Below are 12,322 nucleotides of genomic sequence, written 5' to 3'. Positions count from 1 at the left end.
CCTAAAAGATGTCAATATTATGTGATTATATTTTTTTATCATCTCAAAGTCATTGTTTTAGTAGTTGGTAACAGTTTGTCACGTAGGTCTCTTTATGTTTGCATCTTCTTCCTGTATTCATTCATGTAAGGCTGGACTGTCCTCCAGACCTGAAGAAGAAAAACAACCAACAAATAGAATTAAAGAAACATCCAACAATCAGCAGCTCGATGGAACATCAGCTTGTTGGTGGGGATTTGCCTTTTGGTGTTTCACCAGCGTGTGAGCAGCTTCTATGTCAGGACTCATGGTGCGGTCGGCGTCCCAGGCCCTGGACAGATGAGCACAAATCAGCACGTTTACTGTGTTTGGAACAAACCTTTGTTAATGGTTTAGCTGATAGAATGAAGCTGTTGGGACGGCGAGTCCTGAGGTGTCTTACCGGACCACAGAACGCAGCAGCTCGTAGACCTTCTCCAGAGGAGAGGTGGTCTGAAGAGGACGCAGGAACTCTAGAGCCTGACAGGCAGCCAGCAGCTCTATCGCCAGCACTGCAACACAGAACTACTGACAACACAGAGCTACACCCTGAGGGTCTGGATCAGGGGTGGGCAACTCCGGCCCTGCAGGGCTGCAGTCCTGCGAGTGTTTGGAGTTTCTCTGTTGCAACACCTGACCTGACAGATAATAAGCAAACTGGTGCAAACCTTGACTTTAAACTGCACCAGTCTGTTAAATACCCATTGATTTGATTCAGGTGTGTTGCAGCAGGGAAACAACACGTGCAGGACTGTAGCCTGCATAGACCCCTGGTCTGGATGCATCACCTTGTTCCACATGCTCCACCACTCTCAGAGCTTTACGAGCAGCCCAACCTCCCATGGAGACGTGATCCTCTGTTGCCGCGCTGGTCGACAGTGAGTCCACGGAGGATGGGTGGCACAGAGCCATACTCTCAGACACTGCAGGAGGTGACAACAGGATGAGGGTGATGTTTTAGGCAAATCATACAGAACTGTGAGCAAGACATTTTTCATAAACACAGGTTGTTAGAAACAGTTCAATTCCTGAAAATCCTAAAAAATAGCATTTCTACTGCATCTGTTTTTTTTTTGTTTTTTTTTAATCATTTCTGAAATTCATTCTTTCATCATCCTATCAATTGAAGGCTTGTGGGGAAGCTGGAGCCTATCCCAGCAGTCTTTGGGCGACAGGCAGGGTACACCCTGGACAGCTCACCAGTCCATCGCAGGACTCATTTCTGAAATACTAACACTAAACTTCTGGAGTGAGCGCTTAAGCCGACATTCACTCTTTAAGTGCATTTCATACACTTCAACCTTTCTTACAACTTTCTGTATGTAGCCATGCAATTAGGTCATTAGTGAACATTTTTTTAAATAATAAAACCTTGAAATCCACAGTATATGATAGGGCTGTGACGATATGCTTTTATCCCGATTTGATTCGATTCTGATTTTTTGGGTGTCGATTTGATTTAAACTGCGATTCTCACAATTCTTTGATATTGCTGATTTTTGTGGATTAAAAGCAAAAAACAATGTACAAAGCTTTTATTTGTTCGTCATTTTACTTCATTTCAGTTATGAAAAAAAACACAAAATCCATCATTCTGCTGCTGCAATGTCCAAGATGACAAGTAAAACAACCAATAAAGACTAAATAAATGACAAAAAAAATTTTAATGGATTATTTTTATTCATTAACGAAAAAAAATTAAACAAAATAATTGATTTTAAAATTGTGAAGTAAAAAAAAATCCTGATATTTAAATTTTTTTTTTTAATTCTATTTTTTTGTTCTATTTTTTTCTTATTTGATTTTGCCACCCCGAGTATAGGAGGTGTTAGTCTGAGAGCCACAGAAATCCAGAGACAGACCTAAGGCAGCAGCAGTGCAGTGGGCGATCATGAAGCCAGAGTTCAGCCCTCCCTCTTTGACAAGGAAGGCAGGTAGTCCACTCAGGGCTGGATTCACCAGTCTCTCGATCCTCCTCTCACTCATACTGGCCAGCTCGTGCACACCAATAGCCAGGTAGTCCAGAGCCTAAAACAGATCCCATGTCCAACACAAAAAGAAAGAAGTGGAAGGACTGGATCTGATGCTTTCAGTTGACTTTCATGTCAATTCTTATAACATCTACTGCTGTTTTTCACCAGCATGTACAGGTCCTCTCTTATCAGCACAAACGCCATCGCCCAGGGAGACAAAAAAACATCTTATCATTTTGATTTACCTTGGCGGGATACTCTCCGTGGAAATTTCCACCTGAAATGGTTTCTCCCAATTCTGCAAATACCAGCTGGAGATGGGCTGAGGACCATGATTGAAAAACACAGTGATAAAACATTCACGCCACAGACCTGAGGTAGAGAAATGACCTTCAATCTTACAACACACACAATGTCAGCTTAAAAGATAACTTGTGCTTTCTGTTACTGATACATCCATATGTATTATCTAAGTAATCCAGTGATTCGTAAACATTGACAAGAACAAACATGCATAATTTGGGATTTTGTTTTAATCAGCTAGTTGTCAAAAGCTTTAAATATTGGTTTTACACTTCAGTATGATAAAAGAACACATCGCAAATAATAGTAAGGGAGCTAGTACTGACAGATATTTTGTGTTTTTTCTGAGCGAAGCCATATTCACATGACAATAAATACTCCATAACTAATATCAGCAGCTCTAATATATAATAAATGCTGCTTCTGTAGGATACAGGGTTGTCTGTGGCACTGTTTAGCTCCGTGGAAATGACTTTCTGCACAAAAGCAATCGTGTCGTTCACCACCCCATGAACCTGCAACAAAAATAGCGTTGCATCTGTACTCATAACTTTATTAATATTGTCCTTACAAAGACATTAATTACTTAATTACTGAGCATTATTCAATCTGTCAGTGTCTGAAGAATGTGGAGTGAAAATAAAAAGATATATTAACGGACACATTTTCATTGTACCTGTGGGATGCAGCGCAGGGTGTAAGCATCCTGAACCCGACTGCATGACCTATGACTCTCTGTGGGAAGAACAGCATTAAATAGGAAACTGCCTCGTAACAATGTCATGATGTCATTGTTTTAAAAGAAAGCTAGACACAATAACTATGCTTCATACACTCATTGGCAATTTTATTTGGCACACGTGTTAAAAAACTTTACCAAACAGCTAATTGACCAGCCACATGGTAGCAAGATGCAGTGGTAGTGATGACTTACTGAGGCTCACGTAGTTTTTACCTCTGGAGAAAGTGATCTCCTCCTTATTGTCAACAGCTCACTGGCATCAGGTATTTTCCCCAAGTCTCTAAAGATAGCTGCAATAAGCCACTTCTAAAGAAAAAGACTCTAGATGCCTCTGTAATAAACAACTACAGACTGGTCTCTAACCTATTCTATTCTACAGTCATTTAGCAGATGCTTTTATCCAAAGCGACATACAGTAAAAGTTTGCACACACCTTCTCACTCAGTGGTTTTTCTTTATTTTTTGAGAGATTGTCATGAGTATGCCAAGCTGTCACCAAAGCAAAAGGTGGTTACTTTGAAGAATCTGAAATATAAAACATATTTTGGCTTATTTGTCACTTTTTTGTCTACTACATAATTCCACACGTTCCTTCATAGTGTGGATGTATTTAGTTGTACTCTAAAATTAAGAAAATGAAAAAAATAAAGAAAAATCACTGAGTGAGGAGGTGTGTCCAAACCTTTGACTGGTACTGTACATATATACCCCAATAGGCAGCAGGAGCAACTTAGGGTTCAGTGTCTTGCCCAGGGACACTTCAGCACAGTCAGGGGAAGCCTGAAATCAATCCCCCATCTTTTGAGTTGAAAGACAACTGCTCTTTTATAGCCAAGATAATTGAGAAAGTTGTGTTCAATCAGCTTAATAACTTCTTTAAATGAAAGTAGAAATCTTGATAATAATGAGCACAATCTTGAAATCCTGATTCTGGTTAAGTGTCAGTTCTGGTTCTGCTGGATCTCTGTGCTGCATTTGACACTGTAGATCACAGAATTCTGTTGCACAGGCTGGAAAACTGGGTTGGACTTTCTAGAGTGGTCTTTAACTGGTTCAGGTCCTATTTAGAAGGCGGGAGTTATTTTGTTACGATTGACAGCTATGAACTGAGCGAGTGGCCATGACTTGTGGAGTACCTCAGGGGTAAGTCCTCGGACCTCTTCTGTTCAACTTGTATATGCTCCTTTGGGTCAAATACTAAAGAACTTTAACATTAAATTATCACGGTTATGGAGGTGACACACAGCTTTATGTGTCTTTGTCCCCAGATGAGCACAGTCCAATAGACTTACTGTGCCAGTGTTTGGAGTAAGTAAACACCTGAATGAGAGAAGTTTCTTCAATTAAATGAAGACAAAACCGAGATTTTTTCTGTTTGGTAGCAAAGAGAAGAGGGTCAGCGTTGGTAAAACATCTGGAGACTCGCGCTCTTAAAACCACAAATCAAGTCTGTAACTTTGGCTTGTTGATAGACTCAGATCTGACTTTCAGCAGCCACATAAAAGCTTCACTAAGCTTTTTACCAACTCAGAAACATCAACAGTATTAAAAGTTTAGTCTCCCAGAAAGATCAGGAGAAACTCATCCATGCATTCATCTCCAGCAGACTGGATTACTGTAACAGTCTTTTAACAGGACTTCCTAATAAAGAGTATTAAAAATCTTCAAGTCATCCAGATCCTGCTGCTAGAGCTTTAACTAGAACTAAGAGGTCTGAACGCATCACACCCGTTTTAAAGTCTTTACACTGGCTTCCAGTCAGTCACAGGATAGATTTTAAAACCCTGCTGATTGTTTACAAATCCCAGAACAGTTTAGGACCAGAATACATCTGTGATATGTTCAGAGAATACAAACCAAGCAGAGCTCTTTGATCCAAAGACTCAGGTCAACAAGCCCAGACCAGAGTCCAGACTAAACATGGACAAGCAGCATTTAGCCGTTACGCTGAAAACGTATGGAACAGAAACTTTTAATTAATTCTGCTTTTAATTATTTTAATAAAATTTATTATTTTATTGTGATTTTACTATTTGTGTTGTCTTTTATGCTTTTTTACACCCTCTGTAATGCTTTTAATGTTTCATGTAAAGCACTTTGAATGGTCTTGTACATGAACGGTGCCATACAAATAAACTTGCCTTGCCTCAAACCCAGCATCAGAAAGAGGAAGAAAAGGGATTTAAGTGACCTTGAGAATTTCAGAAACGGCTGGTTTTCTGGGATTTTTACTCACAAACATCTCTAGAGTTTACAGAATATGGTCTGAAAAAGAGAAAAAGTCTGAAGTTCTGCAGACAAAAGGAAGTCCAACCCAGAAATAGCAAACTTTACTTAATAAAGTGACCTGTGATTCAATGTTTCTGCTGTCAAAAACAAATGCATCGATTCACATGTTCGCTGTATTTCAGGTTTTACCTGAAATCTGAGAGGGGAAGACCTCCGAGTCAAGAAGAGAGCGAAGCCTCTCAGCCACCTCTGTCTGGCCGGGATGAGGTCGCACAGCATGGACAGCTGCAACACAACCCCAAAGTTCAAAACCACAACTGAAATCTTACGTCATTAGGTGGCGCTGTTGTCATAACTTAAATTTAATGGAGCTGTGTAGCAGCAGTTGCCTATTTACACAGTGGACACTGAACTCAACATTCATTTGAATGGGAGGTGTGACACTGTAAAATGTAGAATTGATTCAATGCCCATTAATTAAAGGCCCAGCATCACCAATACACCAATACTTTCTGCTTATGTATGTATACTGTACGTTAGCGAGAGCAATCCTTCAAGCTAGAATCAACCCAGTTACAACACTGGTATCGATACTATTTTGGACGTTCAAGCTAAAAAAAAAAAAACTGTCCACCTGCAAAAACCAATTGGTGGAATTTACGAAAACATTGTTATGCCAGTACCTCTGCAAGGTTGATCATGATCAAGTCTTAGTATATGTGCGGCCATACCTCTATGAAAGGCCTTCGTGGTGCCTTTAAGGGCTTCCAAACTCAAGGCAGCGATGATGTCGGCTTGTCTGGCAATGGACAGAGCTCTCTCAACAGCCTCAGCACCAAGAGACGTTATCAGCTGAGTCCCATTGATCAGAGCAATTCCCTGTTCGCCAACAACAATCAGACACATCATCCATAATCTGCTGTGAAGGAAAACTGTCATCACAACTCAGGCTTTATGTTTCTGGTGCTGCTGTTAAATCGTGCTGTAAAAAGACGGCAAGGAATGAGCAACACTGGTTATCCTTGAAACAATTAGACATGTTATAAAAAACTTGACAGACTATATAGATATTAATCTGGTAATAAAAGTTGCTCAAAAATCAGCAGCGGACACTAGTACAATAGCAAGGAACCCTCAAATAAGTTGTAATCAGCTCAAGTTTTGTTTTAGCAATGAAGCCAAGTACCTCCTTGGGTTTCAGTACAAGAGCGTTCAGCCCATGGCCCTCCAGCACCTATAGGAAGACAATAAACACTCGCATTTTGGCCCCAGATTATGTGGAAGAACATGTATGTTTTCTCAAGGTTATTTTACTTGGTTAGAAAGACATTATAAAAGGTTCCTTCCTGACTTTTACACACTAGCTTTTATGAGATTGTAATAAAAAAAAAAAAAGACAACTTCCTGATCTGTAAGTAAAATAGTAAAAACACAACATTTAAAAAGTACAAGAACTGGCCTTGAAAGTGAAGAAATGTAAATAAACTCACAGTTTTAGCATCAGCCCAGCTGCTTTGTGGTGACCACATTCTGCCCTCCCCCATCAGGCCCAAGGCCAGGTGAGCCAGGGGAGCCAAGTCTCCACTCGCTCCCACAGTACCCTTCTCTGGTACCCAGGGCAAACAGGATGCTATCACACACACACACAAAGGTATATAAATAAACTTTACTTTTTAAACAGACAAATGACTGCAGTTACTGTAAAACGCTTCAGTGCAACTTCCTCCAAAAATACCACAAATCCATTTCTTTCTGAGGATTATGGAGAGGATTTAATACAAGGAAAATGTAGCTATTTGCATTTAATACGCTTGCAACTGAGTGTGATGAAAGTGCAAAAACATTTCTTTATTGTTCATAAGTATATAAAGTTAAATCACTAGATAATTTCTTATAGTTAGGATATAAGTAGTTTGGATAAGAAAAGTTGGAGGGGGCCTGTCTTTGAGAAATATTCGGAACCCCACACTGCCTCTGCTAGGTTTGTTTTCTGTTTTGGTGTCAGTATGACATGTTAAAGACGCTACGGTTGCATGTTTAATCAGTTAAACAATCCCATTCAGAAAGTACATTTGTTTAGAACAATCCATCAATGTTTGGAGCAGATGGGAAAAAAAAGGTGCAAAGCATGGAAGTGGGGGTGTGATCATTTAGAGGAGTCGTGGTCCTCGATGGTCACTTTTTCCATGTGTCCCTGCTCTTAACACACCTGATAAAAATCAAATGCAGCCAATCATGTTCTGCACAGTGTCTCATTAACTTGAACCAAGTGTATCTGAGCAGGGACACATGGAAACCCTGCAGGATGAGGGCCAAGGATCCCACCACTGGTTTAGGGTTTGCTTTGCTGTCGAATGGGCTGCACCAACGTCAAACTATTAATTGGGCTCAAAGATGATGTGAGAGCTGTTCCAAAAGATGAAAGGAAATGTAGAAGCAAGCTCGATTTACAGTCCACTGGCCAATAACAAACCAGTAAGTCGTATAGAAATGGGTTGAACGTAAATGGGTAATTGTTGACCCAATCATTGGCCTAATGTGACTGATAATGGATGATTTTTGGTCAGTATACAGTGCTTGACGCGCGTTGGCACTCTGAAGGGGGCTGCTCTCTTCAGAAACCAGACATTAAAACTTTGCCGGAGTAGATCCGTTTCTCCTGAGATCATGTGACCTGAAGCGGTCACCACCTCTCCCCCTTGTGTCATGGATGGAGACTGTTTTGCGACAGTGGGAGGTTTTAGCGCCCCTAGTGGCCAAAGGTTACATAGCATCCTTTTAAAACTAGTTTAGTCTTTCCAAATCTTTCCTGAAGTTATTCAGAAAAGCTAAAAATATCCCGTTTGAGTGTCTATAAAGAGGAGTGTTAAAGGAATCAGAAGATATAAGGTTGAATATATTAGAATAAATGAATAAAAAGATGAATAACTGTACCATTAAAGGCCTTTATCATGGCATCAATTGTTTCCATAGAGATGCCACTGTGCCCTTTAGCCAGGACGTTGATCCTCAGTGCCAGAAGCATGCGTGTTCTTGTAGCACTCAATGGGGCACCCACTCCTACATAAACACACACACAGACACACACACCTACAATAACCTGACCTATGCTACTGTTCCTATCATATCATGTAGTACGAACACGAACAAAACAAGTCTGACCATTCAGATCAATAATTTACATAATCGAGGACATGTTCTTCCTTCACATGAAGGAAGGGAGACATGTTCTATTACTGTAAATGTTTCACATATCTGGCAGCCTGACTAATACCTGAACCACACACTGACTGGTGAATGTTTAATGGTGACAGTTTGTAAAAATGCAACAAAATGGATCAGACTCTTTCTATTAAGCCCAAATCGCAGGAACCTACCAGCACAATGAGAGCGAACCACATTCTCCTGCAGCTGCCTGTAAGTGGAGAAAGTAAGTTAAGTGGAAATCCTTACACTCCCGTTTGAGCTGAATGACTCACAGGTGATGTCTTCACTCACACTAGCTGCTCTTTTGGGATAAATGTGTGTGCAAACTTTCCAAATCCAGTGTTGACTCCATACGTAACTGCAGCACAGATTAACACAATGAAATATGAGGTTCTTTTCCTGCTTGAAACTAAAGGATGTGAGGAATTTTTGGAAAAACTGTACCTTTTTTGTCTCTTATGATGATGTCAATGACCTCTCTACCCTTCGCTATTCTCTCCGCGGCTTCATGGGTTAACTAGGAGGAATCCAAACAGCAAACCTCAGCTTGTTTTGACTTGATTTGTGTCTCCTGTTTAAACCCATGGCTGATATTTCCTCACCTTTATCTTGAATAAGCCTTGACCCAAGCTGACCAGATCAGCTGTGGTCAGGCTGTTGCCATCCAGGAAAATGTACTGTTTGCAAAAAACTAATCAATTAGATGTATAGAAAATCATTTTTAGGCAAGTTAAATTAGCAATAAAAGGAGCATACCCACCTCTTTGGGCTCTTTATAAGCATAATGCCTGTTTGCATCAGGTTAAAGATGTTTATTTTGATAGCAGAAGAAAATACATATGATAATTGTATTGTAGGAACTAGTTAAAGGCAGTTTGAGGAGGGATTGACACCTGTTTTAGTAAAGCATCATGGTACAAAAGTCTGCAAAAACAGAAGAATAAAAATGAAATGATTAAATTTTGAGAATGAAAATGTAGAAATGATGTTTTATATTTCTAATACAAAGGTCTAAGTAAATAAATGTGTCCAGAGTTAAAAAGAAATGTCTTGCTTTTAATGAGCTGATTGAAGAAAACATGGCTGTCAGTGGAAATAATGGAAAAGATTTTCATCAAGGTGATTCCAACGAACATGTTGGCGGATCTCAAACAGAAATTGGAGCAAGTTCAAAATGGAAAGTTGGAAAAGGGAAACATCCTGGTAAACTAAGGAAGCTGTGAAATCAGGATATGAAAACTCAAAATCACAAGCCTTCAAATAAGAGAATGCACAACAAAAGAAATGGAGAAAAAATGAGTCAATATGTCCCAGCGGAGGATGAGGAGGATGCTTGGACACCTTATTCATGCCATCAGTCAAAAGGAGGTTTTATGTCTTTACGACAGACATTATCAGCTCCGTGATACAGCCTGCAACCACCCCCCCCGATCTGTCAGATGATAAGAAAATTGCCTGATTGATGAGTAGTATTTTTTATTCGTGAAGCCCTAGAATAAATAAAGCTGTCATGTAAGCCAGAGGAGCTGCAAACGATTAAGTAGAGAAAAAAAGATTTATTTTTTCCTTCTTCTTCACGGGTATCAAACATCTGGCCTGGGGGCCAAAACTGGCCTGCTAGAAGCTCCAGTCTTACAAGTAAATGTGGGCAACAATGTTCTTTTTTATTACAGTATACAGGATTCCTAATTTGTCCCTATGAGGATGAATTTTTTATGTTTAAAATTATAAAACATTCTTAAGGTTGTAGAGAGGGTGGGGGTTTGGGGGGTGGGGTAACTTGTTACATATTTCTTACTGTGTCAGGTGATTTGGGTTAGGTTGCCAGGGTTATTTCACAAATGTGGAAATGCACTGGTACGTACATAAAAAAAACAAAAAAAACAACAAGGTTTGTCAAGTTCATTTATTCTTAATGTGAAATAGCTGTGAACACATGTTCTGTGATTTTGTAGATACACTAAGTTTTAATGCATGTTTCTTAAATTATAATATGGTTAATTTAATTTAATTTAATTTAATTTAATTTAATTTAATTTAATTTAATTTAATTTAATTTAATTTAGTTTAATTTAATTTAATCTAATTTGAAAAAGATCTAATATTTAGTCAATAAATAAAATCATTTTGTGCCATATCTGTGTTTTATAGTGTTGTTTTGTATGATTCAACTGACATCCTTAGCTGTGGAGAATATTTTTTTTATTTGCTAGGGGTTACACACTAAAAACAAATCCTAAAAGTGCACTTTACATTATCCAAACGCCCACAGGTGAACTTTTTCATTTATCCAGTTAAGCATTTTAAATGCCAAAGGTTATCCAGACATTTTAAAGGGATCTTATATAAGCATAAATTACTGGAAGAAAGTTTCCATGCAAGGTGCCAGCTGGACCTTCTCCAGCAAGGAGGGATTCAACTGTTTATACCCTCAAAGGCTTTGTTGAAACACATGGTTAAAATAGCAGCAGTTCTGAAAACGGTTTGAGGTCTTAAAACGTTAATCGTGTGAACAGGAGAAGCTGAAGATCGAAGCACCATGAAATGACTCTGTGCTGAACCCCTGCATGTTTATAGATGCACGCAACGCAACTTGGTACCCATGTGTGGTTGTTTTTTTCTTGCACTAAATAATCCCTTCATGATGCATATATCAAAGAATGATCGCCACAATTGTGATTAACATTTAGGATACTTTACCTGGGTTATTTATGGACAACAAAATCAATCAAGGGAAGGATACTCTGCCTTTTCCAGTGAAGAAGAAACATCTGCGTTACAATCTGACTCAAAGACTCCAAAAAGAGAAAAGAAATGTCATTATCTTTTGGAAACTGACTTATAGTTTGTTGTAGATGCAGGGTTTAACCTGGAGACACTTACCCAACTGCACAAAGTCATTGTTCCCCAGAACATCCTCTACCTGGTCTTCAGGGTGGAGAAGCTCTCCACCCTGACATCTTCGCATACTAAATCTTATCTGTTCGTCTCCACGCTTCAGCCTCTTGGCCCAGTAGTAGCGTCGCAGGGCCTCTTCCCCCAGCGACTGGATGGAGACTGATGGGCCACTGGTGGGCACCCTGAACCACTCACCCTGCATGCACACAGACACACCAGGCATCGAGAAGAGAGATGTCCGAGGGACTCTACAAGCTGTGAGGGTGCTGCACTGATGTGTTGTGTGACAACATGCTTTTCCACCGTGTCTAACTTGCTCTGGTTAGTTTCAAACATTGACTCTTCTTTGACTCATTAACATAATCTTTACAGTTTTATCTGTACTCCGACAGGCTGTCAATCATTCATTTGAGGCTGAGGCTCACACATGATTCCTTTCCTAAGTATGTTGAAGAACCAATTCAAAACAATGGACATCAGTAGATTTAGTAGGTAGTGAAAGAGTCCCAGGGTGCATCACCTTTAAACTGCTCTAGTAATGTTCTTTGAACGATCTCTTAATCCAGCTCATTCAGAAAATGTTCAAAAACGTCATGAAATGTACTGATTTTTACTTTTAAAAGGGCACCATAAACGCCACATGAGGGACCTCAAAACCACAAATCAATCAGCCAATCAAAAGCTTAGACAGCATTTTCATACACATAAAAGAAGCACAAAGTAGACAACAGGTGATTAAAAACACATTTAAGAGCAATGGGATTATGCTAATAGGGAAGTGCCACCTCGCTCTCAGCTCTGCGGTGAGGAAACACTACAGACTGAGTAAAGTATAAAAACAAAACAACGTTAAGAAGGAAGGATGAGAATCGCGGGTTAAAAATAAATAAAATAGGACTGTGAAATAAATTACAAGATTTTTTAAAAAAAAAATCCGAGTAAAAATCTAAAA

At 39.4% G+C, this 12,322-nt stretch overlaps 1 protein-coding gene across 1 annotated transcript; it reads right to left on the bottom strand.

Moving 5' to 3' along the window:
- Positions 1-92: 92 nt before the first annotated feature.
- On the bottom strand, positions 93-11,593 carry LOC306773453 (histidine ammonia-lyase-like; the record flags this gene model as incomplete). The annotated part of the gene is made up of 20 exons (XM_079263270.1): positions 93-149; positions 241-310; positions 422-530; positions 807-941; positions 1,881-2,046; positions 2,237-2,302; positions 2,729-2,809; positions 2,971-3,029; positions 5,455-5,550; positions 5,997-6,144; positions 6,452-6,499; positions 6,756-6,895; positions 8,200-8,325; positions 8,643-8,680; positions 8,764-8,830; positions 8,917-8,989; positions 9,075-9,149; positions 9,233-9,260; positions 11,216-11,267; positions 11,356-11,593. The coding sequence occupies 20 exons, from the start codon at positions 11,591-11,593 to the stop codon at positions 93-95; spliced, it is 1,872 nt and encodes a 623-aa protein (XP_079119396.1).
- Positions 11,594-12,322: the final 729 nt, after the last annotated feature.

The sequence above is a fragment of the Telmatherina bonti genome (genome assembly GCF_933228915.1).
Source record: "Telmatherina bonti genome assembly, chromosome: 23".
Taxonomy (NCBI): domain Eukaryota; kingdom Metazoa; phylum Chordata; class Actinopteri; order Atheriniformes; family Telmatherinidae; genus Telmatherina; species Telmatherina bonti.
This window is presented reverse-complemented; position numbering and strand designations above follow the sequence as displayed.